General features: G+C 49.1%; 1 protein-coding gene across 5 annotated transcripts in view; it reads right to left on the bottom strand.

The window, feature by feature from the left end:
* The window catches only part of Ptpn5 (protein tyrosine phosphatase non-receptor type 5), a 56,624-nt gene that overhangs the window by 20,253 nt on the left and 11,837 nt on the right, over positions 1 to 24,534 (bottom strand). For 3 of the 5 annotated variants that reach the window (XM_055597603.1, XM_055597602.1, XM_055597604.1), the window contains exons 2-3: positions 19,791 to 19,882; positions 14,757 to 14,833 (exon numbers count right to left, since the gene is read on the bottom strand). The exons of 1 other annotated variant lie outside the window; for it this stretch is intronic. In XM_055597603.1, the coding sequence (XP_055453578.1) occupies positions 14,757 to 14,833; positions 19,791 to 19,810 (97 nt within the window). In that variant the 5' untranslated portion in view covers positions 19,811 to 19,882. The remainder of the gene's footprint in view (positions 1 to 14,756; positions 14,834 to 19,790; positions 19,883 to 24,534) is intronic. One more of the 5 variants, XM_055597606.1, reaches the window with a different exon arrangement.

Below are 24,534 nucleotides of genomic sequence, written 5' to 3'. Positions count from 1 at the left end.
TAGTGTATGTATGTGTGGTGTATGTGTGTGAAATGTACGTGTGTGGTATGTGTAAGTGTGTGTGGTTTTTGTTTGTGTGCAGTATGTATGTGTGTATGATTTGTGTGGTATGTATGTGTGTATCGTGTGTTTGAGTGTGTGTATACACACTCATGCATGCTAGTGCAGGCCAGCAGGGTTCTAGGTGTGCCAGGAATCCTGGTGAAAAAAAAAAACATTCTGGCTCCTCTCTGCAAAAGGCTATGGACAGTAGACATAGGTTTCTGGGAACGTCCACTGGCTCCTCACAACACCTCCATCCCATCAGTCCTGCTCCTAGTGAACACCAGGACTGAGAGCGCCACAGGTGACATGGGATGACAGGCGCCTGGGGTGTAAGCTGGCGGGTGGCAGGACCTGTGCCTGGTATCTGCGTACACACAGGCCCCAGGTCAGCCTCTGGTGGTCCTCGCTGCTGTCCACCTTATTTTGGAGGCTTCACGGGCTGGCCAGCGAGCCTCACGGACCTCTTCTCTCTGCCTCCGAGGAGCTGGGCAGTGGTGGTTATAAGCACTTGATGCCGTACTTTTTAAAAACTTATTTTGTGGATGCCAGGGATCCAGACTCAGGTCTTTGCACTTAGACGACAAGCACTTTCTGGAGTGAGGCATCTTCAGCCTCAGCACCCACATCTTATTCATCCCTGTTTCTTTCTTCAGCAGGCAGGATGGGGTAGAATAAGAAAACTACTCTGGACCAGAAGGCAGGTTGTTTGAACAAGAGTAAATCCTCTACAGTCCCTTCATCAATAGGGGGTCCATGGCTCCATGCCAGGCAGAAGGAAGGCCACATGCAGATTGCCAGGCTGGGGATGGAAACCCTACATACTGTTTGCTGGCTTCTTGTATGAAATGCGGCTGCCTGGTGGAGAGAGACTTCAGTGACCGCTGACACGCTCTTATGGCCGAGGTAAAGGGACTATTCTTTTACAGTTCTAAAAAACAGAAAGACATCTGAGAGGGTGACTTGCCCGAAGCCATCACCGTGGGTGGAAAGGTCAGGACAGAGACGCAGCAGGCCTGGCGCCAGCACCTGTGCTCTGGTCCTGGCTCTGCCACCTGCCTTGGACTGCTGCTGCTGCGAGGGCAGCGTGGGGCCAGGCCTCCCTGGGCACTGTCAGTCACACCCAGGGGGTGGGCTTTCTGGCTAGAGAGACTCTGAAAATAGAACTGGGGCCACGACAGTAGGAGGGGTTTGGAGATCAGGGTACCTACTGCTTACTCTGCAGGGGGTGTGTCCCTGACCACTGCTCACACACCAGGGAGTCTGCTCTCTGCCAGGGGGCTTGAGGGGAGACTGTGCCTGGAAACTCAGGGTAGGCAGACTTTCAGGGAACTTGAAGGTACTAAGGCCGGACCCAGTCTGCCTTCTGGGCAGGTAGTGGCTGAAGCCCAAAGATTTAGAATCTACAGATAGAGGCTTGAGGCCCGGCGCTGCCATCTATTACATGTGTGGCCCTGGAGAAACACTGTGGCTCAGGATCCAAACCTAATCCTCCTCTAGAAAATAGATGTACAAACAGTATCTCACAGGACTGTTAGGATACCATGAAGTAAAAACACACAAAGGCTTAGCATGATGCCCAGCAGATCATGAATGTTCAATAGACCATACCCAAAGGTAAGAGATGAGGTGGGCGAGAGGTGGGGGCAGGCAGTGGTGAGGATTTCCTTTCCAGGAGGACAATGAATGGCCCACCTGGATGTAGGCTGGGGCTTTGAGACTGCTGGCTGAGAGCTGGGTCAGCGAGTAGAATGGGCACGGACTGGGGGGGCGATGAGTGAAACAGCCAGGCTTTGTCTCTGCCAGTTAATTAAATCCAGAATGCCAACAACGCTCTCACAACAAAATGCAACTCAAGTGCGGTTTGGACGGGATATAATGGAATGGTTCTGGGTGAAAATGCAAACAGCTTTGTAGCTGCTGACAAGGGCTGAGTGCTCCGTGCTTCTCTGGAGTGGAGGCTCCAAACTATGAGGGTGAAAAGCATCACTGAGACTCTGTGGGTGCATTTCTCTGTCACAGGCACCACGCCGAGAACCAAAGGAGCAAACAACAGAGACCCTGGGGTGATGGGGTACCAGGAACCTCCAGTGCCTGAGACCTAAGCACAAAGACAGATGGAGGATGAGAGTTTCACCCTCTCATTTCTCTGATGAGGAAATGAAGGTCCATGGAGTAAGAGTGTTTTTATAATTTTATTTTTGAGACAGGGTTCCACATAGCCTAAGGCTGACCATGAGCTCAACATGTAGCTGAGGATGACCTTGAACTCCTGATCATCTGTCCTTTCTTTCCTGAGTGTTGGGATTAAAGGTGTGTACCACCACAACCTGGTTCTGAGGTCACTTAGCTCTTTCATTAGTGAGCAAGGAGGTTTCACAGGTGCTATATGGAGGTAGCCTGAAGAACTACCTCATGGCGGTGCCAGGCCACAGCCTAGCTTGGAGTTCTTTAGCAGTTTCTACTAAATGACCTCAAAAATCCAAACCCGCTGCTTTCTACTGTGTTTATCTTAGGATGAAGATAAAAGTCTTCGCCATGGCTGGCAGGAACGATCTAGCATTCCCTGGCTCCCCTGTATCTCACCCTCACCGGGCCCTACCTGTACCAGCTGCCTCCAGGTTCCCTGCTGAACTGGTCTGAAACAGGAGGGTGTGCTCCAAGATGCAAAGTTCAAAAAAAATGTGTACATACTATCTGCCTATTTTGGTTTGCTTTCTGCTGCTGTGATGGACACTATGATCAAAAGCAACATGAGGAGGAAAGGGTTTATTTCCTCTTAGAGCTTACACTGTAGTCTATTATGGAGGGATCCGAGGCAGGAACCCGGGGGCAGAAGCTGAAGCAGGGTTCACAGGCACTACCTGGGAGTACCCTAAAGGACTGATATTGGCTTATTGCTGCTGCGTTTGCTCCTGTGGCTCACTTAATTTTCTTTTTTTCCTCCTTCCTTTCTTCCTTCTCTCTCTCTCTCTCTTTCTCTTTTTAATTTTTGAGACAGGATTTCTCTGTGTAGTCTGGCTGTCCTGGACTTGCTTTGTAGATCAGGCTGGCCTCAAACTTAAAGTGACCTTCCTGCCTCTGCTCCCATGAGCACTGGGACTAAAGGTGTGTGCCACCACAGCCAGCCCAGCGGGTGGGTGGGGCCTCCCACAATAATCATTGATCAAACTGCCTTATAGACTTGCCTATAGGCAATATGGTGGGGATAACCTCTCAATTTCCAGTTCTTCTCAGGGGACTCTAGTTTGTGTCATGATGACAAAAAAACTAACCATCACAGTGAAGAAGGAGTAAGGCCATGAGTCTCACTATTGATGGGAAGAATGAGGGAAGAGAAGCACCTTCACGCCCATTGCCAGGGAGGAGAAGGCCAAATGTTCAGGGACATAAAAAGAGCAAAATATCGAGGTGCACGTGGTACCACGGTAGAGCTTAAAACCACTTATACTACCACGTGACAAACTGAGATCCAACACAAAGCATGAGCATTTCACTTAGCATGGAGTTGCTGCCCAAGAGACTGTCTGCAAGTTGAAAACACCCTCAGTAGACAGGCATTTATCCCACCTGACCTACTGAACAGCAAGCTTAGCAGTAAGGAGAACCTCCGTGGTTCACTGTGGTGATCTGGTTGACTGGAAGCCCAGTTCGACATTGCTGCCCAGCATCCAGTTGGAGTAGCATACTGAATGTTGCTAGCATGGGAGAAGATCAAAATGTGAAGTTTTGTTTCTACTGCTTCACCTCCAAGTCAAAGCAAAACAAAACACCGTTAATTCAAACCACTGTTGTCCCGGGCCGTCTATTCAATATACACAGTCAAAGTATAGAATATGAAATGTTGACATTATTCAGCAAGGGGAAAAATAAGAATGGACACTAAACACATGAATTATGTCTACAGGGGCACAGCTGAGAGAAAAGGAAGTTCCTGTGGGCCACCGAGAAGCATGGCTTGCAGTGCTCTGAAACCTCTCAACACCCCTCTCTACCTCCAAGGAAACCAAAAGCCACTCACCGAACTAAGAGCTGGTTCATTTGAAAGACCCCAGCCTCACACTAAGTTAAATATAGCTAATGCCATTTTGTGAGACACCACTGTTTTGTAAAACTCTGAAGGCCAGATGAGAAACTGGAAAATTACTGAGAAATCCTAGCTGTGTCACCCACTTGGGATATCTGTGGTCAGGCTGCCCCAGTCATACTAAAAACAGTTTGTGTTAATCACTCTCATAGATATCTGTGAGACTGTTTCAGCTAAGATAGGGAAAAACAAAATAACAGGTGGCGGGCCACGTCAAGGGGTCATCCTACCCCCCTTGACCACCCAGCTCCTGGAATCTTGGTGCCCCTGCCAAACTTTGACGCAAATTGTGGTCTCGTGTAAACGTACCAATCAGCCCCCTGTAACCATGCCCTCTCGTTTCTGTATCAGTGCTTCTGCCCTAAAACCCTATAAAAACCCCAGCTTTCCACCTAGGGGGCGCGGAAGTCTTCCGAATGACTTTTCGCCCCGAGTACTCGTGAATCAAAATAAAAGCCTCTTGCTGTTTGCATCCGAATGGCCTCGTTGATCTTTGGGAGGGGGTCTCTCTGACGGAAGATACCCTCCGGGGATCTTTCACATTGTCTAAAGAGAAAGGCAGGACAGAAGCCTGGGGCTCTTGTTCTGTCTCCTAAAGCTGGGAGATCTGGAGAGAACCCGCTTGGGAACCAACAGCTCCCAGCAAGAAAGGCTCTTGGGTTTGGCTGCAGCACAGATGACTGTCAGGAGCCTTTGAATCCCCTCCTCCCTGAGTGGGCTCACCAATGTTACCTCTGAGTCATTTTGCTGGCTTTCTACAAGGAAACAGGATTCTGTGTTTTCTGGTCCGCTGTCTCTGGAGAGGCTCCACAGGATTACCCAGACTCCACTAGGATTCACGGGCTAGGGTCATTCCCAGGTTTGGGGTCTGTCAGCAGAGCAAGCAGGGGGAGGGGGCCCCACCACTTAGAGCTACTCTTTAATTAGTGTTTTGGAACGGTCAATCCTTTTGTGTAAAAATAATTTTAGAAAATGCAGAGACCACATTTTCCTAAAAGAATACAGGAAACCAACTCTTCCACAATCCGACCACACCTGGAAAGGCACTGGTTTTATGTTGGTGTTCTTTTTGGAATTTGTTTTTCTTTTTGTAAGTAGGCTTCCCCATTACAGTTCACTGGCACATCCTAAAACCATGTCTCTTTGGATTATAAAGATCCAACTATGTTAAAAGATGTACATTTTATATTCAGAGCATCATCATTATTATTTTGGTTTTTTGAGACAGGGTTTCTCTGTGTGTAGCGCCGGCTGTCCTGGAAGCACTGTAGACCAGGCTGACCTTGAACTCACAGAGATCTGCCTGCCTCTGCCTCTACCTCCTGAGTGCTGGGATTAAGGGCGTGCAGCACCACCACCACCCGGCTATATTTAGATCTTAAGAACAATTGTGCCCTCGTTTATATATGCAACTATATAGAACTTAAGTCGCAAGTTGGACCTTGGAAGCTACACAGAAGGAAACGTACTGAAATGTTTCGGTGTGTTAAAGATGAAGCTGGATGGAGGGTGATAGTTATATTAGGCTTTAACCAAAGCTTCTCAAATTTAGTTATTCAACTCTTAATCAAGTAGTGACCCTTAATGATCCCTTACTGTTCCCGCCTTCCTGGTATTTACCAGTGCCTGGTAAATGACCTGGTGCCGTCTCTCCCATGCGGTAACCACGTTAGGCTCTGCGGCCAAAAGCGTACAGAAAGCGAAGGCAATCCCTTCTAAGATCAGGTTAGTAGAAACTGTGACTTCCATCTGGGGTGCTCTCTCCTGCAAGGCATGTTCTCTGGAGTCATTCGCACAGGGGGATTCAGTGTCCTTCTTGGGTAGCTCTGGAAGGGCCTGCTTGGAGGGGCCTGAGACCAACCAACAGGCTGCGGGGTTATGAAGCATGTCAGCAGCCTGTGGGTGAACTCAGATAGAGTAGATGAGATTTCTGTGCAGTGGCCACGAGTCCGAGATGTTCTGAGAGGCTGAGCCAGATCCAGAAGTCCTTAAAATCGTCCATGGGCTCCGGAATTAAAAACACAGTTTTAAGCTGGGAAGTTTTTGGTGACTTGTAAAACAAAATTTGCCAAACACAAGTAGCCTTATTCCTTTCTGAGACAACAGACTTCCATAACAAGCTGGACTCATATTGTATCATGGCAGGCCTGCGGCTGGGTGTGGCTGGGGTGGGCCCTGCTGTTGGTTCTAGGACCACTGTGGTGGCTGCTCAGGTTTAAGAGGGTGGCCCTGTGTTGTGTGGACATAAGTACAATTTCAATTGGCCTTGTTTGTGATGGGGAAATAGTCTTTTTTTAAAAATAATTTATTTAATTTTATGTGCATTAGTGTGAAGGTGTCAGATCCATCAGAATTGGCATTACAGACAGTTGTGAGCTGCCATGTGGGTGATGGGAATTGAACCCAGGTCCTTTGGAAGAGCAGACAGTGCTCTTGACTGCTGAGCCATCTCTCCAGCCCCCGAGAAATAGTCTTTTAAATTATATTTTAAATTAATGATTTTTTTGAATGTGCGTTTGCCATGGAATGTGTGTGGAAGGCAGAGGACACACTGCAGGAGTGAACCTCCGTGTAGTTCCCAGGGCTTGAACTTAGGTCCTGAGATTTGACAGCAGGCACCTTTATCTAATGATATATCTTGCTGGCCCAGAAATGGCCTGTTTTCAGCAAGGTGATAGTCAGCTGGAATGTGGCAAAAAGAGACAATCTTTCTTATCGGTCACAGTCAGCTAAGCCTAGGTGGGGCTGATGGACATTTAGGGATGTGAGATGCTTTGTGCAGGTTTCCAAGGTTTAAAAGGAAGAGCTCAGGTTCCTATCCAGGCCCGAGTCTAACAATCAGAAAACTAATGGACATGTGAATAGACTCCATGCACATGATCCATGTACATACCAGGTTACTGTGGCCTCCCAACTGCTATGTGAAAACCCATTTCCCATTTCCCAGTGCAGGAGAATGAGCCAAAGGCGGGGGTGGTGCGGGAGCTTGTCCTAGTCCGGTGATGCCCAACACCTGGGCAGACAGGCTCGGCACTGTATCTCCAGTTTGCAGGAGGTATGTTTGGAGCTCAGCTGTGGGTGACAATGCCTGTGCACATAAGCATGTAAGCACCTTTGCAGCGCATGGAGCCAGCGAGGCTTGTTCTGGCTTCCTCCAAACGGTGTATCTTATTGCAGAATGCCAAGGAGTCATTATTTTATCCTGGCTTAACTCATAACTATGAATCTGGCTTTCCAACCCCTTACAGATGAATATTGTCCGGGTAGAAGGGCAGGAAATATTTCATTTTAAAATTTATTGACTCCATTTTCAACTTTAAACTCTTTTGATATAATACACAGTGGTCTTAGAGTGCTGGGAATGAGCCTGTGCACAGCCACACTCTTTTGCAAGCAGGGAGAAGAACCAAAGACTTGAGTATGCAGAGGTGAGGATCTGAAGTCAGGAAAGGCCTGTGTAGACAACGGGGCATGCAATGGAGCGGGGGATTGACGTTTAGGAAAGAAAGGAGTGTAAGAGGAGCAGAGAAGGCGATGAAGGACGTTAAGGTAGATGAGGGTGATGCAGATTCCTGAACACGATCCACCAAGACATGTCATGTTTCTTCCTCTACTTGAATCTGGGCTGAATCTGTGGCTAGCTTTGATCAACAAATCAAAATAATACTATCGTTTCTGAGGTGTAAGAAGTCTGAAGCCTTTGCTGCCACCCTCTTAGAGTGTTCTGTCTTGGAAGTCAGCTGCTATAGAAGTTCATGTACTTGTGACTACCATGCTGTGAGGTGACCTACGCTAAGGACAGAGCAAAGCCACATGGCAGAGACTGAGGCAACAGGGGCATAAGGAAAGTTTTCTTGAACAGCGTTTCCAGGCTACCAGCAACTGAACACAGAGGTGATGACCTCTGCTAGTATGGGACCGAAGAATGCCCAGCAGACCCCCTCCTGACCCTTAGCAGGTAAGATGGTCTTTGTCTGACGCTACTAAGTTTTGAGACCGTTTATAAGGCAGTAATGGCTAACTAAGGCAGATACTGAGATCTGGAAAGAATAGATGAGCTGGGGTAAAAGGATGATGCTCAAAGGACATATTTTAAGGTTGTAAAGAATATATTGAGAGCTAGAGTGGCTTGACGCTGGACAAAGAAAGGGAAACAGAGACCATCTGTCCTCACCCTGGGAAGTGACGCGTTCTCATCTATCTCAATGGGCTCTGGCCTTGACCTCTCTGCAGTGTCACAGCCATGTACACCCCAGTGAAGGAGTAAGGCAGAACCTCTCCTCCCAGCAATGCTGGTCCCTTTCCCACGTGGCTCTGCGGGCAGACACTACTCTTGTCTAAGGCTACGTTGGCTCTGTGAGATCTCAGGCCTGTGCTGGGGAGTCAGGGAAGAGCCGTAGCTACACTGCTGAAGGACGGGCCAGCACTTGCAGTCTGGAGCAGGCTCATAAGAATGACCACCACTGCCATCAGCTACCATTCCAATCTATTAACTCATCAGCTACCATAAGCTTACATCTTATATCACATCTGCAGTTTACAGACTAGAATTTCGAGGTCAAAGCACATTGTCTGCCATGGTGCCAGTTAGTGGCAGAGCTAAAACATGAGCACCGGTCTGTCTACTTCCCCAAAAGCACTTCAGGGCTCAGCACACAGTTCCTGCTCTCACTTCTGTCTTGGTGTCAGGGAATAGCCAAGCTCTACCATTGCTGACTAGTAGATCCTTGGCTGGGACCTCTTCCCAAGGCCAAGATATTGATATTCTAGAATGTTACTCCAACAGTGTCTTAGCACATCCTAACAGTCCAAAGACTCAAACCATCAATCACTCATAAATGCATTAGAAGTCCTACATGAAAACAGAAACATCAATCTAGTAAAGAAACGTAAAGCAGCAGAATGGGGCTTAGGTATATGGCTCACTGCTTGCATATAGCCCATGACTTCTACCCACAACACCACAGAAGAGACAGACACGTGTGGAATGTGTGCTATGAACAGGCACAAGCAGCACCTCGGCCACCTGCCACATGTGTTCTGCTTCGCTCTGCTTGTCTGCTCCCAGGCTGGAACCCCTCCTGGGTACTAGGCACAGGTGCTTGGTGAGGACAGGGCTTAGCAGATGGAGGGACAAGTCTTCCTCTGAGGTTAGCGATCTCAGTACTTGATGTGCTTGACAGAGGCTCCAGAAGACACGAGTGGGGCCCTCCTGATCTTCCGGGACCCTTCCAGGGAGCCTTTCCTGGTTCCTGAAGTTAAGTTAGGGCTGCATATAGACCTTTTCCAGTGTCCTGTGCCCTTCGAGAGTAGGCCTTGCTCAGCCCCATACCCCTAATTTGAGAAGTGTTGGATGGAGTGGATGCTCCATAAATTTGTGTTCATCAGAGGACATTTTCAACAGTCCACTGGCTCCTAGCACAAAGCCTCCTCAGTGGCATGACAGGGATGAAATGAAGGCTATGGCCCCTTCAAAGGGATGAGTGGGGGTACCAAGCCTTTATTAGTACAGGCTCAACCTCCTTTACTCCAAAAAGTGGCACCCCAGATAAGCCATTTCTGCTTGTTGAGGCTGAGACCTCCTCCATGGCCACAGAGGCTAATCCACAGAACACTGGTGGACATGCGTGCAGAGCACTGTCTCTGGTGCTAAGCTGGGTGGAACTTGAAGCTGCCTTCAAGTTATCAAGCCTGAGGATGGAAGTAAGGCTCATAGCTACTGGCCCAAGAAGTCATCTCTGTCCCTACCTAAGGGAAAAGTTCTAGGTCTTCAGTGTACACTTGAGACCTTGCTTGAATGCAGCTGAACATCACACACTTAACCCGTAGGGTAGCTGGCACTATCATGACGCTAGTCAGCTGTAGGGGTCTCTGGAGTACCTGTCTCAAGAGCAATCTTAGACATGGGACTTGAACTTACTCTCATTTGTCCACAGCAGTCTCACAGAGCAATGATTTACAAGGTCCGGGAGAGGTGCCCATGCACCTACCTGCTGTCCATGCCCTCTTCTCAGGTAGTACTCTAATAATGAGGACTTCACAGCTCCTTTTACCATGACCTGATGCCTGCAAGGTTTTCCCCTCAGGAGCATCTTTCGGAGGGTGCATGCTGATTGGGGTGAACTGTGGACCATGATTGCTTATACAGGGTGATGGGCCCATGTGCACACATGTAAGGGCCCCTGCAGTACAAGACCAACCAGGAAGTGGTATTCCATTGGAGGCCTCACTTGGGATCTGGCCTCAGTTCCTGTAAATCTCAGGAGCCTATCCATGAGTCTGCCCATGGGAGACACTGAAAGCAGGACTTAATGATGTCTCTATCCCATGCCCCTGGTCAACACTGGCATCATTGTTGTCTAGCTCCTGGTTACTCCACGGAAACTGTTGGATTTGAGACTCTGCCTGCACCAATGCTGGCTGGGGCAGAGGAGCAGAGGCCCCAGCTTCAGCAGCATTGTTTTCTTTCATGCAAACGCGAACACCTACACACCAAAGAGCAGGTTTGAATGTACTGATGTGTTTGGATGACGGCAAGCAAGCAAGCAAAGTGAGCGTGCAAGGGGAGTGTGAAAGGAGAGAGTGGCCAGGTGAAAGGAGTGTGTGCATGAGGGGAGGAAAAAGTCTGCATGTGCAGGGAGAGCAGAGGCAGTCAGGTCTACACCAAAAGCCTACCGTGGTCCCTGAAACCAAGAGTGCCCACGTGTCAGGGAAAGGACAGGGACTGCAGGGTCCAGGGGTGTGCACATCCCTGAGATCAGGGTGCAGCCCCAGGACAGACCTAAAGAGAAAGAGAGCACTGACGTGTCTTTCAGTTGCCAGGGAGCTTATATGGTGGATGAAGGCGGATGGAGCTGCCAAGCCCAGTGAGCCGAGCATGCGAGGGGAAGAAGACATGCAGGTGTGTGTGCCCCCCCCCCCCCCCAGGGCCCTGTGAGCCCGAGGCAGGCCACGTGCTTGGGTGACTGTGTGGGCATGTACATGTGTGTATGTGAGCATGCGGCTGAGGGAGAGGAGAACAACACAAGTGTGCGAGCACACGTGGGAGTCACCCTGGAGGGTGTGAGCAGCCTACCCGCTTTGAAGGCAGCTGTGGGCTCCTCAGACTGCTCGTGATGCCTAAAGCCATCTTCACTTCAGGAACTGAGGTCTATATGACCCGCTGATGCAGGCTCAGGTCCCGGTGACCGAGCCTCTGAGTGTTGGTCATGTCTCTCTACTCTGAAGTTTGTGTGGGAATGAACGAGTCATCCTGGCATGGCTGGCCCTCACTCTGCCTGTATCTTGCCCAGCAGTAGGGACAGTAGGGAGGGAGGGAGGAGGCTTAGGGCTGTACCCTTGTACCATTATTTTCACTATGCAATTGCTCACAGCCTCTCTAGGCAACCCCAGAGGCCCAGCATCCCAGGGCTCTTGGCCGCTATACATTCATGTTTTATGTCCAGGTTTCTATTTGGATCAGCGGATCTGGATGGCCCACCTTTGTGGAAATACATTCCACACCGGCATCCACACAACCACTGCGCTGAACCACCTTCCCCTTCCTCCCACCTCCCTCTGCTTCGCTTTCATCTTTTTCTGCAGCCGTCTCCACTCTGCCAAAGGATTCCCCGCTCCTTATTTGCTGCTTGCCTTCCCTTCCCTTCCCTGAAGGCTTGTGTAGCACTACTGTGTGTCAGTTGCTGATCTAAGTTCTTTGTTAATTCACTGAGCCATCCAACAAGGCCTGTATAGCAGCAAAGAATAATCTTTTAAAATGCTTCCTTTTCTTTTTTATTCTATGGGCATTGCTCTTTTGCCTACATGTGTGTTCATGTGTGGGTGTTGGGTACCCTGGAACTGACGTTACACACAGCTGTGAACTTCCAAGTGGGAGCTGGGGATTGAACCCAGGTCCTCTGGAAGGGCAGCCAGCGCTCTTAGCTGTTGAGTCATCTCTCCAGCCCCCCACAGACTAATCTTCACACTTTCTAGATGGCCGACTCAGGAAGGCGAAGCTGTTGCCTCAGGGATTAGTGACTGAGCCATACCTAAGTCTAGAGGCCCACTCTTCTTAGTTTCTCTAATGTGCATGGGTGCTTATTTGCATGGATGTCTATGCGCACTACACACACGCATTATCCGTGCAGTAACTGGAGGCACAGACAATTTGTGAGCTTCCATGCTGGTGCTGAGAATTGGACCTGGACCCTCTGGAAGAGCAGCCAGTGTTCTTAACAGGTTAGCCATCTCTCCAGGCCTGAAGCCCCACTCATAAGACATGCTGTGGTCCTGTGGGGGAGGCGCTTTCTCAGTTTAGTTAGTATTGGAGCTCCTGAACCTACCGCAGTGCCAGTCACATGTAGGTGCAGTGATAGTGACAGTGCCTAACTCCTCCCTGGGAGGAGGAGTTAGGCAAACCTACCTTCACTCCTTCTCTCACAATCTCCGGACAACACTGTCTGTATGGAGACAATGGAGGCAGAACAGGGTAGTGGCGAGGCCACTGGTGCAGGAATGGCTGGACTGAGTCTTCCCTTAACAAACATCAAGCAATGAAGGGACTGTGAGAAGAAAGCCTGGCTTCCCTGGGCCTTGGTCCTGTCATCTATATGATGGGGGCAGTAAATGATACTGACTTCCTGAGCATTGCATAAGGCAGGCGATGAGCCAGCTTCAATGGAGATGACTAATCTCCTCTTCCACTCCACATTGTTTGCCAGCTCTGGGGGAGGAGAGTTAGAATTAAATGCATTGTGCTTCTTACTGTAACCTCTCTGCTGTGGCTTTGTCCCATTTTCCAGAACTGGCCCAGCACAGAACTTGTCTGTGAACCTTCATTAAGGTAGGGTTTCATTGACCACTGTATCCCCGGCACTGATACAGTATCTGAGACACAGCAGGCATTCAGCAAATTTCTTGCCCAACGAATGAGTGGTCACATCTATTTATGTCCCCAGGACCTTTGTGGAGATGAATATTCATGTTGCTGCTATTTCCATCTTCAGGTGACGGACGGGGGCAGGTCCAGCAAGGTTAAATGACTCGCCCATAAACACACAGCCTGTAAACAGCACAGCCAGACTCAAATGCCAAGCCCCGTGCCCCTTTCCTCCACACTGTGCTCCTCCCTGGGCTCCTATACATTATGTCCTACTTTCTGTGGATATTTTCTGGCCAGATTCTACAATCTCTGACTGTAGAATCATCTCCAAATTCTATGACTCATATCTGAATCACAGAAGTGTTTAATAGTTGAAAAAGACTTTGATGTCACTAAGATCTCCCACCCACTGTGGAAATTTCCTCTCCATTGCTTGTCTCCTAATACTTGAATGCCTCCAGTGATGGGACACTCACTCCCTGCCTCTGGAATCATCAGTGCTATGACTGGACTGCTCTGAGAGGCAGAAAGTAGGTTCTTCTTCCTGTGAGCCAGTTCTTCTTTCATGTCTACCTGTTGGGCTTACATCATCACCCTAAAATCTGCAGGGTGGAGCTACTGCTCCTTGCACACAGTGGCCCTTCAAATGCTCAGCTTTCACATTCCTTCAGAAAGTTCTTTCTTTCCAACTTGTTCCCCTGGTCTCCACCAGGACGCCTCCTGGGAGCTGCATCCGCCTCCCACTAGAAAAAGCAGGGGTTCCTGGTGCGTGATGGATAAGGGAGAATTGCACCTAGGCTCGGGCTGAGGAAGAGCGCCAGAGAGGGGTGGGCAGTGGATGCTGTCGCTGCTTCAGAGTCATCTCTGCTTGCTTTCCAATGCCGATCTTAAATGTTGTACACAGAGAGTGCCTTTTAGAGCTTCTTACCTTGTATGATCATGAGGTTTCTCAGGCACCACAGGTTTGAGGCTTCAAAGTTAGAATTCAAAAGGCTATTTTTAAAACAAACATTTGGGTGGAGGATATGAACATGTGGGCAGCTCTACAAAGATATGGCAAATCTTCATTTGTTTCACTTGTCTTTATTTTGTAATATAGCTACACTGGACACTTATTATGAGAAAAATAACTAAACCTATACAAAGAAAATAAAACCCCCATTAAAACCCCGTTCACTCTCTTCTTCACGCTTTTAATGCAGTTCATCTCGGCCAGGGATGCGGTCTCCAACTGGTGGACCATGCTGCCACCCTGTGGGCGCAGTGCCCTGGCCATCTCCATGGCGACAGCCAGGCAGGGGTTCAGGCAGGCAGACTCCTGCATCTGTGGTCACCTGGACTCCAGATGCAGGACCTGACTCCCAGCCAGGCTTCTCTGAGGGATGACAGGCAGCTCCGCACGCTGCCTGGCCACCCTCAGTGTGGACCATGTCACCTGGTTTGCATTTCCTCCATCACTCCTGAGGCCTTCACCAACACATGACTGGCCAACTGCTCTCTGGCCATTTCAGGCTTCCTGGCCTACTCTCTTCCTCTCTACCTCCAAGCACATCTTCAGCTGTCTGCTCTTCCCCCCAGAGGAGGCAGGGCTGCCCTGAAGGAAACTAGGACAGAAAGACCCCCAGGGTTCGGGAAACAAACCCCCATCTACACAGACACCTTGGAACAGCAAGTCGATGGTCAACCAGGCTTCCAGCTCTGTGTCAGCTGGCACTCTTTCTCAACCTGAGTTTTTGGGTCATTAGGAGTCCTGAGCACTCTTACCTGACAGCCTCTCACTGCAGCACATGTCCAGGGTTCCTCCCTCGGAGTCATCAGCAGCCTGGTTCTCTCTCTCACTCCTGCAGTGGGAGGGGAATTGTCAGGGGAAGTTGGTGGTCTAGGAGCAAGAGTGCCAGCCTCCAGCAAGGATGGAAAGCTGTCTGTCCCTCAGTATCACTTTGTTTATCTCCACCTCACCTGGGGGACCCAAGGGAAAGAACAGCAAGCCGTAGAGGAGAGGCAGGATTTTGCAGGTGCCTCTGTTTATCACCATCACCATCACCACCACCATCACCATCACCACCACAGAAGACTGGCTCACCTTCCAGAGACTCTGAAACAGAGTGCTCACTGTGACCCCATGAAACAAGACTCATCACACAAAGTTTAGGAGATTATAGGACTTGCCCAAGGTCTCATCAGAGTGAAGCTGGGTTTGAGGGCACACGGGAGCACTCCAAGCTAATGCTCCCACTGCTGTGCTGTTCTGCCTCCTGCGTCCTTTGAGAGTGATGATGACAATGATGCTGCTGCTGCTGAATATATGTGCACATTTGTGCATAGAGAGAGGAACTGGAGTTATCGGTGGTTGTGAGTCACTCTGTGGTGCTGAGAATTGAACCCTGGTTCTCTGCAAGAACAAGTGCTCTTAACCCCTGAGCCATCCCTCCCACCCCCAGAAAACCTTCTTTCTAGCCTAACAGGGTACCCAATGGACTGCCCTGGGGTCTAGTTTTCTTTCTCCACATAGTGAACTGGAAAAAGCATGCTGGAAAGCAATTAGATGCCAGGAAGTGTCTTCAGACTCAACAAATATGGAGAGCAGGACACCATGAGGCTCACAGGATTCGTTGCTCTGGCAATGGCCAGTAATGAAAGTACCCCAAAGGTTCTGGCTCCCCTTCATGCCTGAGTTTGTGAGCTGGATGAGAACTGGACACACAAGCCAGGCTGTGGCTATCAGAGTCATCCCTTAACATTTACTGTGCATTCTAGGGGTCTGGATTCTGTGCTGCTGTTGCTGAATCATGGCTGGGGCCATGTCCTGAGAGATGGCTTGCAGGTAGTCAGGACTAGGGCCTCAGAAATCCTTAGCTCTTTCTGTGCAGCCTCTGGATGGAGAGCACGTCCTTCAAGACTGTGAGAAAACCAGCATTTCCTCACTAGGCCCCCAGTTTAGACTGTAGAATTGGCAACTGAAAAAGCTTTAACACAGCTCACTAGCACAAACTTATAATAATTCCAGAAAGTCAGCAGCCTCTCTGTCCTGCAATGTGGCCTTTTCATTGGTCCTGCAGCCTGTTTTAGGACCATTGCAGAGTTAAATGATAAGGGCAGACAGGCCCGGGTAAGGCTGACTCTTCCCACTCTAGTATTTTCCACTCACAACGTGCATTGTCTCGCTTCATTTTTTCCCCTCACTGTAACTGGCAGCACCCCTGAGAATGCCAAGTTCTAGGTACTAGATGGCCATCAGACAGAGGGACACAAATCTTCAAGGCATCCATGTCTGTAAGTATACTCTTTGCCTAATGACCTTGGACACCCACCAGGCTGGCTCTTGGAACACCCCCCCTCCAACATAGTGCTAAAATATATCACTTACATAGGTTGTGAAGTTCCCAACCTGTACACAGTATGGGGTAGCCCGGAGCTAGAACCAACTCCTCAAAATTCAAATTCATCCCATAACCTTCCTTGGAAAAACACTCCACGGCATCCCATTTCACTGAGCACAAAGACAAGCGTCCTTCAGCGCAGCGAGCTAGATTATTTCTCCTTCATCCTTGCCTCCTGTCCCTCCTGCCATTGGCTGGTCGCTCTGGACAGGCTCCTTCCTTTATGTGCTCTGGACTCACATTTCTCCACCTGGTGAGCACACACATCTCTGCTCACTGGGACTCTTTCAGCACTCAGCGCAGTTGGGAAGTCCATTTTAATCTCTGCCATTGCTGGGTCAACACCATGGTCAGCCCACATTGGGATGTAGGCTCAGCAGGGCCAGGACCACTATTCTAATTTTAGTTAGCTTCTTCGAAGCCCAGACCAGTGCCTGGTTCACAGAAGGATGTTTAACAGAGCAAAGAACTGTGGGATGGGCGAGTGTCATCACAGTGTGCTTCAGAAAACATCAGATACCTCAAGCACCCATCATCGGAGCCACTTTTTGGGTGGGTCTTTGTTAAGCCACCTGGAACCCTTCTCAACAGCACTCAAGGAATCGTGGATCTCAAAGGCCTTTCATTTCACTGAGTAGGACGCTGAAGCACGAATGCAAAAGTGGGGGCTACGGGGATTGGGTTCGAAATAGCCTCTCGATCCTGAACTTGCTTTACTATAAGAGCACTCCTAGATGGAGGATACCCCAAGACAGAAGCCCATGGTGTCGTGCAGAAAGGTAAGCAAGGTATCTGGAAGGGGACCCACATGTGACTCACACCTGCTTTCACACCTGAGCCACATTCAGAATAGCTCAGTGCTGCATGGGTGCAGTGGACTCTATAAATAAGCTTCCTAGAAAATGACTAATTTCATATTCAGAAAAGCAGAAAGGGTAGCACCCCAACACTGTGGAGGAAAACTGAGCAAGAACAAGATTTGGTTCTGACTCCAGCCCCTATCCCTTCTCAGAGCTGTGTATCTAGGCTGTGGCAGGAGTTCAAAAAAGAAGATGCTTCCTTCTCACTGCACGGAGAAGCCCTGCCTCTGGGTGTTGCCCTTCTCTTTGCCCACCAGGAGCATAAATAACAGCTTGGACTGGATTGCTGTGGGCAACCCTCTCCTCCTCCACCTCTATCAGCTGGGCAACATTTGCTAAAACTCGCCTGTGTCAACAGGCAACAGCTCACTCAATGGCTTCTCACTGCTGCTCTTAGACGCAGAAAGCCCCAGAGATGCTAGGGTGCCTTCAGCGCGCGTTTGGAGAGCACGTGCTGTGAGTAAGAACACCAGCAGTCCTGGCGATGTAAGGTTGACTGAGCCAGGGCCCTTCCCCTCTAACCGAAGAGCTGCAGTGCTAACACAATTGTGCCATGGCATCTCCTTTAGCTGATGTCTGTGCATGGGGGAGAGTCCGTGTCCTGCAAAGGGATGGCAACTTGGATAGTACAAACGTTACACTTGGGGCACCGACTGGGATGGGAAAGCAGGTGAAACTTTTCCCAGAAGTCATGAGCCCTACCTCCTGGGTGGGGACACCTTGCACTTGGCTGTGTGTGCCACCGAGAGGCGGCACGTGCCTCCCAGTGCCAGCTTGGGCTCGGGAGGTCTGCAGCAGGAGGGGCTGGGGCCAGCAGCATGGGGTAAGGAAGGGACATGGGATTTAGCAGGTGACATCTGGCCGTAAAGTCTGCATAGCATAAAATCTACTGTTTATTTATTTACTTATTTATTGAGGCAGTGTCATTATGAACTCCAGGTTGGTCTTGAACTCCTGGTCTCCCTACCTCTGCCTCTTGAATGCTAGGACTGCAGGTATGTACTACCATACCTGGATGAAACCTATCATTGTGCTGAATACACTTATGATGTCTGTACCATTATCTAGTTACAATGTGTTTTTACCTCCCCAAAGGAAACTCCATATACTTATTAAGTAGCCACGCTCCATCTTCCATCCCCTAAGACCCTGGCAACCTCTGATTTTATTCCTGTTTCTATGGTCAGTTCTGGATATTTCATAGAAATAGAATCATACAAGGAGGCTTCTATGTCTTGTTTCTTTCACTTAGCATAATGTCTTCAGGGTTTCAAGCTGGTAACCATTACCAGCCGGCATTTTATTTTTTTATGGGTGAATAATTTCCCACTGAACGGACAGACTACATTGCATTTGTCCACTTGTCAGCTGATGGACATGTACGTTGGTCCTGCTTTTTGTGAATGGTGCTACTCTGATCCACTGCTACTATTATTCCCACAAGCTTATGACTTTGGGCCATCCCTTCCCTGTCCCAGGCCTGTTCCCCATCTGTAGATAAAGTGGTAGCATCCTAAGCTTCTCGTAGCCTGTATACCATCATCATCACCTTTACTGTCCCTTTATATCTGTGGGCATAACGTTACCCCGAGTCACAGACCCAGCCTGGACCACCTGCCCAACTTCAAGGAACTCATGGCTGCCACAAACAGCTGCCCCAAGTTGGAGGTGGTCCAGCAGGGGCTTGTTCAAGCACAATGGTGACTGCATTTTTGTTTGTGCTGTTCCTCTGTCCAGGAGTAGGTGGGTGGGTGCTGCCGGCATCCTGGAACAGGTGCAGGCTTTGTCCATGTTTATGAAAAGGAAGGTGGCAGATTTGGTGTGGCAGGCAGGAGGAGCCTGCCTGGGTGATATGGGGGAGACGGGCAGAGAGATCTTAGCTGGGGGACTGTGAAGCTTGTGTGTGAAGCTGGGGCAATCCAGATAGGCTTGTCCTCTACCATGGACTTCTTGTTGCTATCTACAAGCCTCCTGCCAGCACAAAGCTCTCTGCTCTCTCTTCAAGATCCTATCCCTTATCGCTATTTGCCAAATGGACCTCTCTCACTTCTGTGCCTTGGTTGCTCTGTTCATCAACCTGCATGTTCTTTTCAACTTCTGCCACATCCTACCCCTTCTCCATATTCTTCTCGGCTGTGCTCTTCCGTGTATTGTTTCTTAATTTCAAGAGAATATCAGACCCACCAGGCTCCCCCACAGCTGGCTCATGCCTGCTTCTGCTGCTGCTTACTTTGTTCCAAAGCTTCAGTGATGTGGAAGCACCTTTCCCCGCCCCCCACTCTGATGCGGTCCAGGCATCCGGTCCAGCTCCTGAGCCTTTGATGGACTTCAAAGGTTCTCAGAGTTGGTGGTTTTGGGGAGTCTCTGAGAGGACAGGTTGAATCTAGCTAGGAGCTTCTCAATGTAGAGAGGATGGCCAGGTAAAATACCACTCCTGTCTGTTATGAGCAAGTTCAGCATGCAGGGGCAGAGGAAAGGAAACAAGCAAACGAATCACTAGAGTATACAGGTAGAAGGGCTCAGGGCCCTCCGGGGGCCATAGACAAGTGGTCGCTCACCTAGCTCCCTCAAACTTCATTCCCAAGTTGTCTGGGTAGGGAACGCTGCCATCTGGTGCCAGGGCCAGGAAGTCTCCTCAGCAGAAAGCAAACTGTAGAAGAAAAAGAGACTAGCTTTGAGATCCAGATGGGGGAAAACGAGGCACAGAGAAATAACTCAGGTCACACAGAGTGTAAATCATTGTTTGCAGGTAGTTCACAAAATCCTGCATTCTTGTTAGGAGTTACATATCCTTCACCGAGTGCCCTGTCCGTCCTTGTCACAGCGAAGTTACCCATCACTTCTGTGTCATGCTCCAAAGCTTCTAATAAGTTTCTTTGCTGCCTGGGTTACTAAGTGTTTCTGTTGTTGCCAGCCAAAGAGCCCAGAATGACGTGTGCAGCAAACTCAGGGAGCAGACAGGCTCTGTGCCCAGGACTCCCAATGCCTAGTTCATGCTATTTCCATCCCACCAAGCTGCCTATCCTCCTGGCCCATCTGTCTACTGTCCAGCCATCTGTGCCCTTATCTGAGCAGACCACAAGCTTGCAAGCTTGGATTCCAAAGAAGAAGGCTGAGTGTTCTTTGGCTGAGGTATACTCAAATGAGTAACTTCTTTTCCATCCCTGCTCTGTGAGTGGCATTATGGAGCACAGGACTACTTGAGAGCCAAGGAAGGGAGGATGGAAGAGCCTGGGTAGGCCCTGTTAAGGGGCTTGGCAACTCAGATTTCTATCTTTTGGGTGAGTCTAACACAGGGACTGAACCAACCTTTCTTTACTATGTGTTTCCTGCAAACAGCTATGCTGTACAAACCACAAAAATGCAATAAGCCGCATGCATCTCTCGCAGAATGCAGGTAGGAAAGAAGCCATGCCTGTGAAGGTGCCATGTCTGACAGGAAATGTTCAGGGTACCCTGGGGTACCATCCAGACCCAAGCAAAGGTAGAAGAGTCATAAGATTGATGGAGGAGTGGGAATGTGTGGTTGTGGGATGGGAGTGGTGTCCACGCATGTAGAGTTGAGAGAAGGCAGGGCACAGTCAGCGAAGAAAAGAACATCAGTCTGACAAGGCAAGTGTCAGAAGGGAGGGTGGCGTGGGACGGATGATTTGCCAAGATGGGAACTGTGCTGTTTTCCTCCTTATTTTCCCTCTCCTTCCTCTTGCTTCCAGAAAGGTAAGGCAGACATGTCCTAGGTACCTTGAGACAGGGTTGGCTGTTGATCCCAAAGGCATGTTCTCTGAGCTGTCCTTCATGGTTTCTTGTCTTGTGGAAGGTGGAGCCCCTTAAGATGGAATCTCTGGGACAAGGAGGTGGATGGTGAGGATGCAGAGAGCTGTTTTCAGGCCAAGAAAGCTGACATAGCCCACCCTGTGTGTGCATGTATGTTCGTGCACTGTGGGGGTCTGTTCTCTCCTACCACGTGGCTCCATGCGTCTACCTCGTCATCAGGCTTGGCAGCAAGCGCCCTTATTTGCTAAGCCGTCTTACTGGTCCCTAAATTGTAGCCTACTCTTTAGTTCCCCAGGACCCTGCAAGTGACCAACAAGGATACAGCGGAGGAGAAACATGACGGTGGCAGGAAGGCAATTGTGGAGATGATGCTGAAAGGGGCGTGGCTTATGTCTGAAAGAGCACAGGCTCCGGATGTTGCCTAGCTGCCAGATGTGGCTTCAGGACGAATGAGATGTCCAAGGACTATGCCTATCCTTGGAGACAATAGGAGGGTCGTGTTAAGCCTGCAGGTGTCTGTGGTTTGATTCAAAAGCTCAGCCTGAACTCTCTCTGCCTGCTTCCCACTGTGGTCTGAGGCTTGGGATGCAGAGAGACACCAAAACCCCTACTTTGTTAGATGGGAACAGCAGACACACAGAGGTTCCTGGTTGGCTTTAGCTACTATGCATGGACTGAGCAGCAGGGACCAACTCTGTGAGCAACATGGAGAGACATTGGAGACTCATGTCTATGGCTAAGGCATCTTGTCCTGACTCCATCTTTAAGGGTGAGGGTTCATGAACCTCATGGTGACCCAGCTCAAGCTCTGTGGATACTGCTCACTCATTTTCCTGGGCCACTCCTGATCTTCAAAATCCTTATCTTCTCTTTCTCATGGTAGGTTTATGTGGATGGGATTCAGGAAGAAGGAGGAGTTGCCCAGAAAAGGGAGAGAAACAGACAGAATTAGTCGTATTTTTCCACTGCTCTATGCCTGAAGAGGGATAGACAAGGGTGGCAACGACACAGTTCCAGGCGCTGTCCATGTGTGACATATTTGGCTTTCACAACAGGCCTAGAAGGAACGTACTGTTTCATCAATTTTCTAGAGAAGAAAGTGACCTTCCCAGGGCCACACACAGTTAAAGATCTTCCCCTATTACCCACATTCTGAATCTTTCTCTTCCATATTCAGACCTGGGTCTAAACCATATTCAGAGATAGGAAGATGACACATTCTAGCAGGCACCGGTGCTCTTTCTGAAAGCCCTCCTCACAGAGAGATGGGATCGCACATGTGGGTCCCCATTTCACAGAGGAAGATACTAAGGTTTGGAGATGCAGTGTTTCTTCTGGGTTCGTAGTATAAACCAATGAAGGCACTAACGAGTGACTCCGGCGCCTGGCCCCCATCCCAATGTCCTCCCTGGGAACAGAAAGATGAGAGGATGTGACCATGGTTTTCCCCAAGAAACATAAGCCTGCCTTGGAGGCAGTGTGAGCATTGTGTGATAATGGCAACCATGTTCCGTCAGTACATGGACAGGTGTACTCACAGGCCCAGAACCTACCAATGCTTGGCTACAGTCACAGGTGTGATACCATCTGAATTTTAATAGCCTGTAATGAAAATGAAAGGTATAAAGCAACTTCTTTCCCACATACAAAAAGAAGTTTGATGAATGGGCCTATCCCCCTAGGTCAGGTTTTAACTTTGTGGCTGTCACGGTTAAAAGAGGCAGGTGGCAGAGTAGCAGCGGCCCAGCAGCCAGCAGAGGAGACTCACAACACCAGGGAAGTCAGGCTGTGGTCACGGGGGCTGGGTAAAGGCTGCTGACCAGGTATGGAGGGTGAACCCACCGCTGGCAGAATCCGAGTCCAGCTGTGATCACTGATGTCGTGAATCATCAACACAGGTGGATGGGCCTACATGATTATGAGCTGTGTGACAGGCAAAGACTCGAAGAACAACGGAAAGTCCTGAGGGTTCAAAGGTCCACCTGGTCTACCTGTGTTTTTTAAGGCTCTGAAAACATTCCATTCTGCTCCCTCCTCCCTAGGTACACAGTTTAATTTACAAGGAGAAAACAGGCAATCACCAACGTGGAGGTGTGATCACACCTCCTGGGGGATGCTGATGCTTCCTCTACTTAGTCTTCCACTCCATCTCTAATGCCTTAGAAATGCACCTTCCTTTTTGCTGGAAAAGTTCCTCTATCTTTCTGCCTGGAAAACACCAATTTTCCCTTTAAGAGAAGTGGAGACCATTTAGAGGGAAGAAAGGGGCCAGCAGAATGGGTGTGGAAGAGAGAGAAGGGTAATGGGGGATAGGAAGAAAATAAAATGATGTCTATTTATGAAAATGCCGTAATTAAATCCATTACTTTGTGCTAATAAAAAAAAGTTAATTTAAAAACCCTGTCCAAGTGTCACCTCCTTAAGAATTCCTGCTGACTCCCTTAGGGACCTGGTATCCACTTCTCTGTTCTCATCCCTCTTTCCTGCCACACTGCGAAGACTTGCACCTAGGCCTATGGAGTGATCATCATGGTCTCCCTTTGCCCAGGGCTAACTGCGTTCTGGGTCCCACACCAAACACAAACCTCCTTTCTCACTCTAACAGGCATGCATGTAGGACTGGGAAGGAGGGATAAGTCTTTGCTCAGTTTCATAGTTGGCAACGGCAGAGGCAGGCAGAACTCTGTTTGCTTCAACTCCAGATCCAGGCTCTATCTGAACCACTAGGTTTATAGTCTAAGATATGGGTTTCCTGTTTCTCACACTTAATCTTCATCCAATTGTTCAAAAAGTAGTTCTAAAGAATAAATAAATCAAAGTGGGTTAGAGTGTTTACAAGTGGCTTATTAAAATCACCACAAAAGAAGCAAATATGAGCCCCTGATATCGCTCTACAAATTAGGGCTCCTGATTGGCTGCCTGATCTTGATCAAGACACTTGATTCCCAGGTCTCTGTTTCCTCACCTGGTACCACTTCAGATTCAGAGGTGTGAAGATCAAATAAATTTTAGGTCCTATCCTTTACATGAGATGTTTAGGATGTGATCCCGTAAGCTCCTAAAGACACCAGCTGTTGAATAGTTTTCAAAGGTAGTTGTACCCATGACCGACAAATAGTGAAAAAAATGCTTAACATCTTTAGGCAACAGAGAAATGCAAAGTACAGCCAGAGATTCCACCCCACTTTGCTCAGAGTGGCTGGCTAGCTACAGGAAACCAAACAGCAACCTCCAGAGAGGATGCTGGGAAAAGAAACTCTGATACACTGTGGTTGAGAATGTAAAGACAGTGCAGCTGCTACAGAGATCAGTACAGAGGTTCCTCAAAAAGCTCAAAATAGAGTTTCCACAGGATCTAGCTTTACCACTCAATAGAGACACTGCACACCCAAGTTCTGGTGCACTGTTCATAATACCCAAGCATGGAACCAGCCACACGTCCGTCAGCAGCTGAATGGACATGGAAAATGTGGTCTATACGTGCTATGGAGTTTTATGTAACTGTAAAGAATGAATTTATGTCATTTG

Source organism: Psammomys obesus, unplaced genomic scaffold, assembly GCF_907164565.1.
Source record: "Psammomys obesus unplaced genomic scaffold, mPsaObe1.curated_primary_1811, whole genome shotgun sequence".
In the NCBI taxonomy this organism is placed as follows: Eukaryota; Metazoa; Chordata; class Mammalia; order Rodentia; family Muridae; genus Psammomys; species Psammomys obesus.
This window is presented reverse-complemented; position numbering and strand designations above follow the sequence as displayed.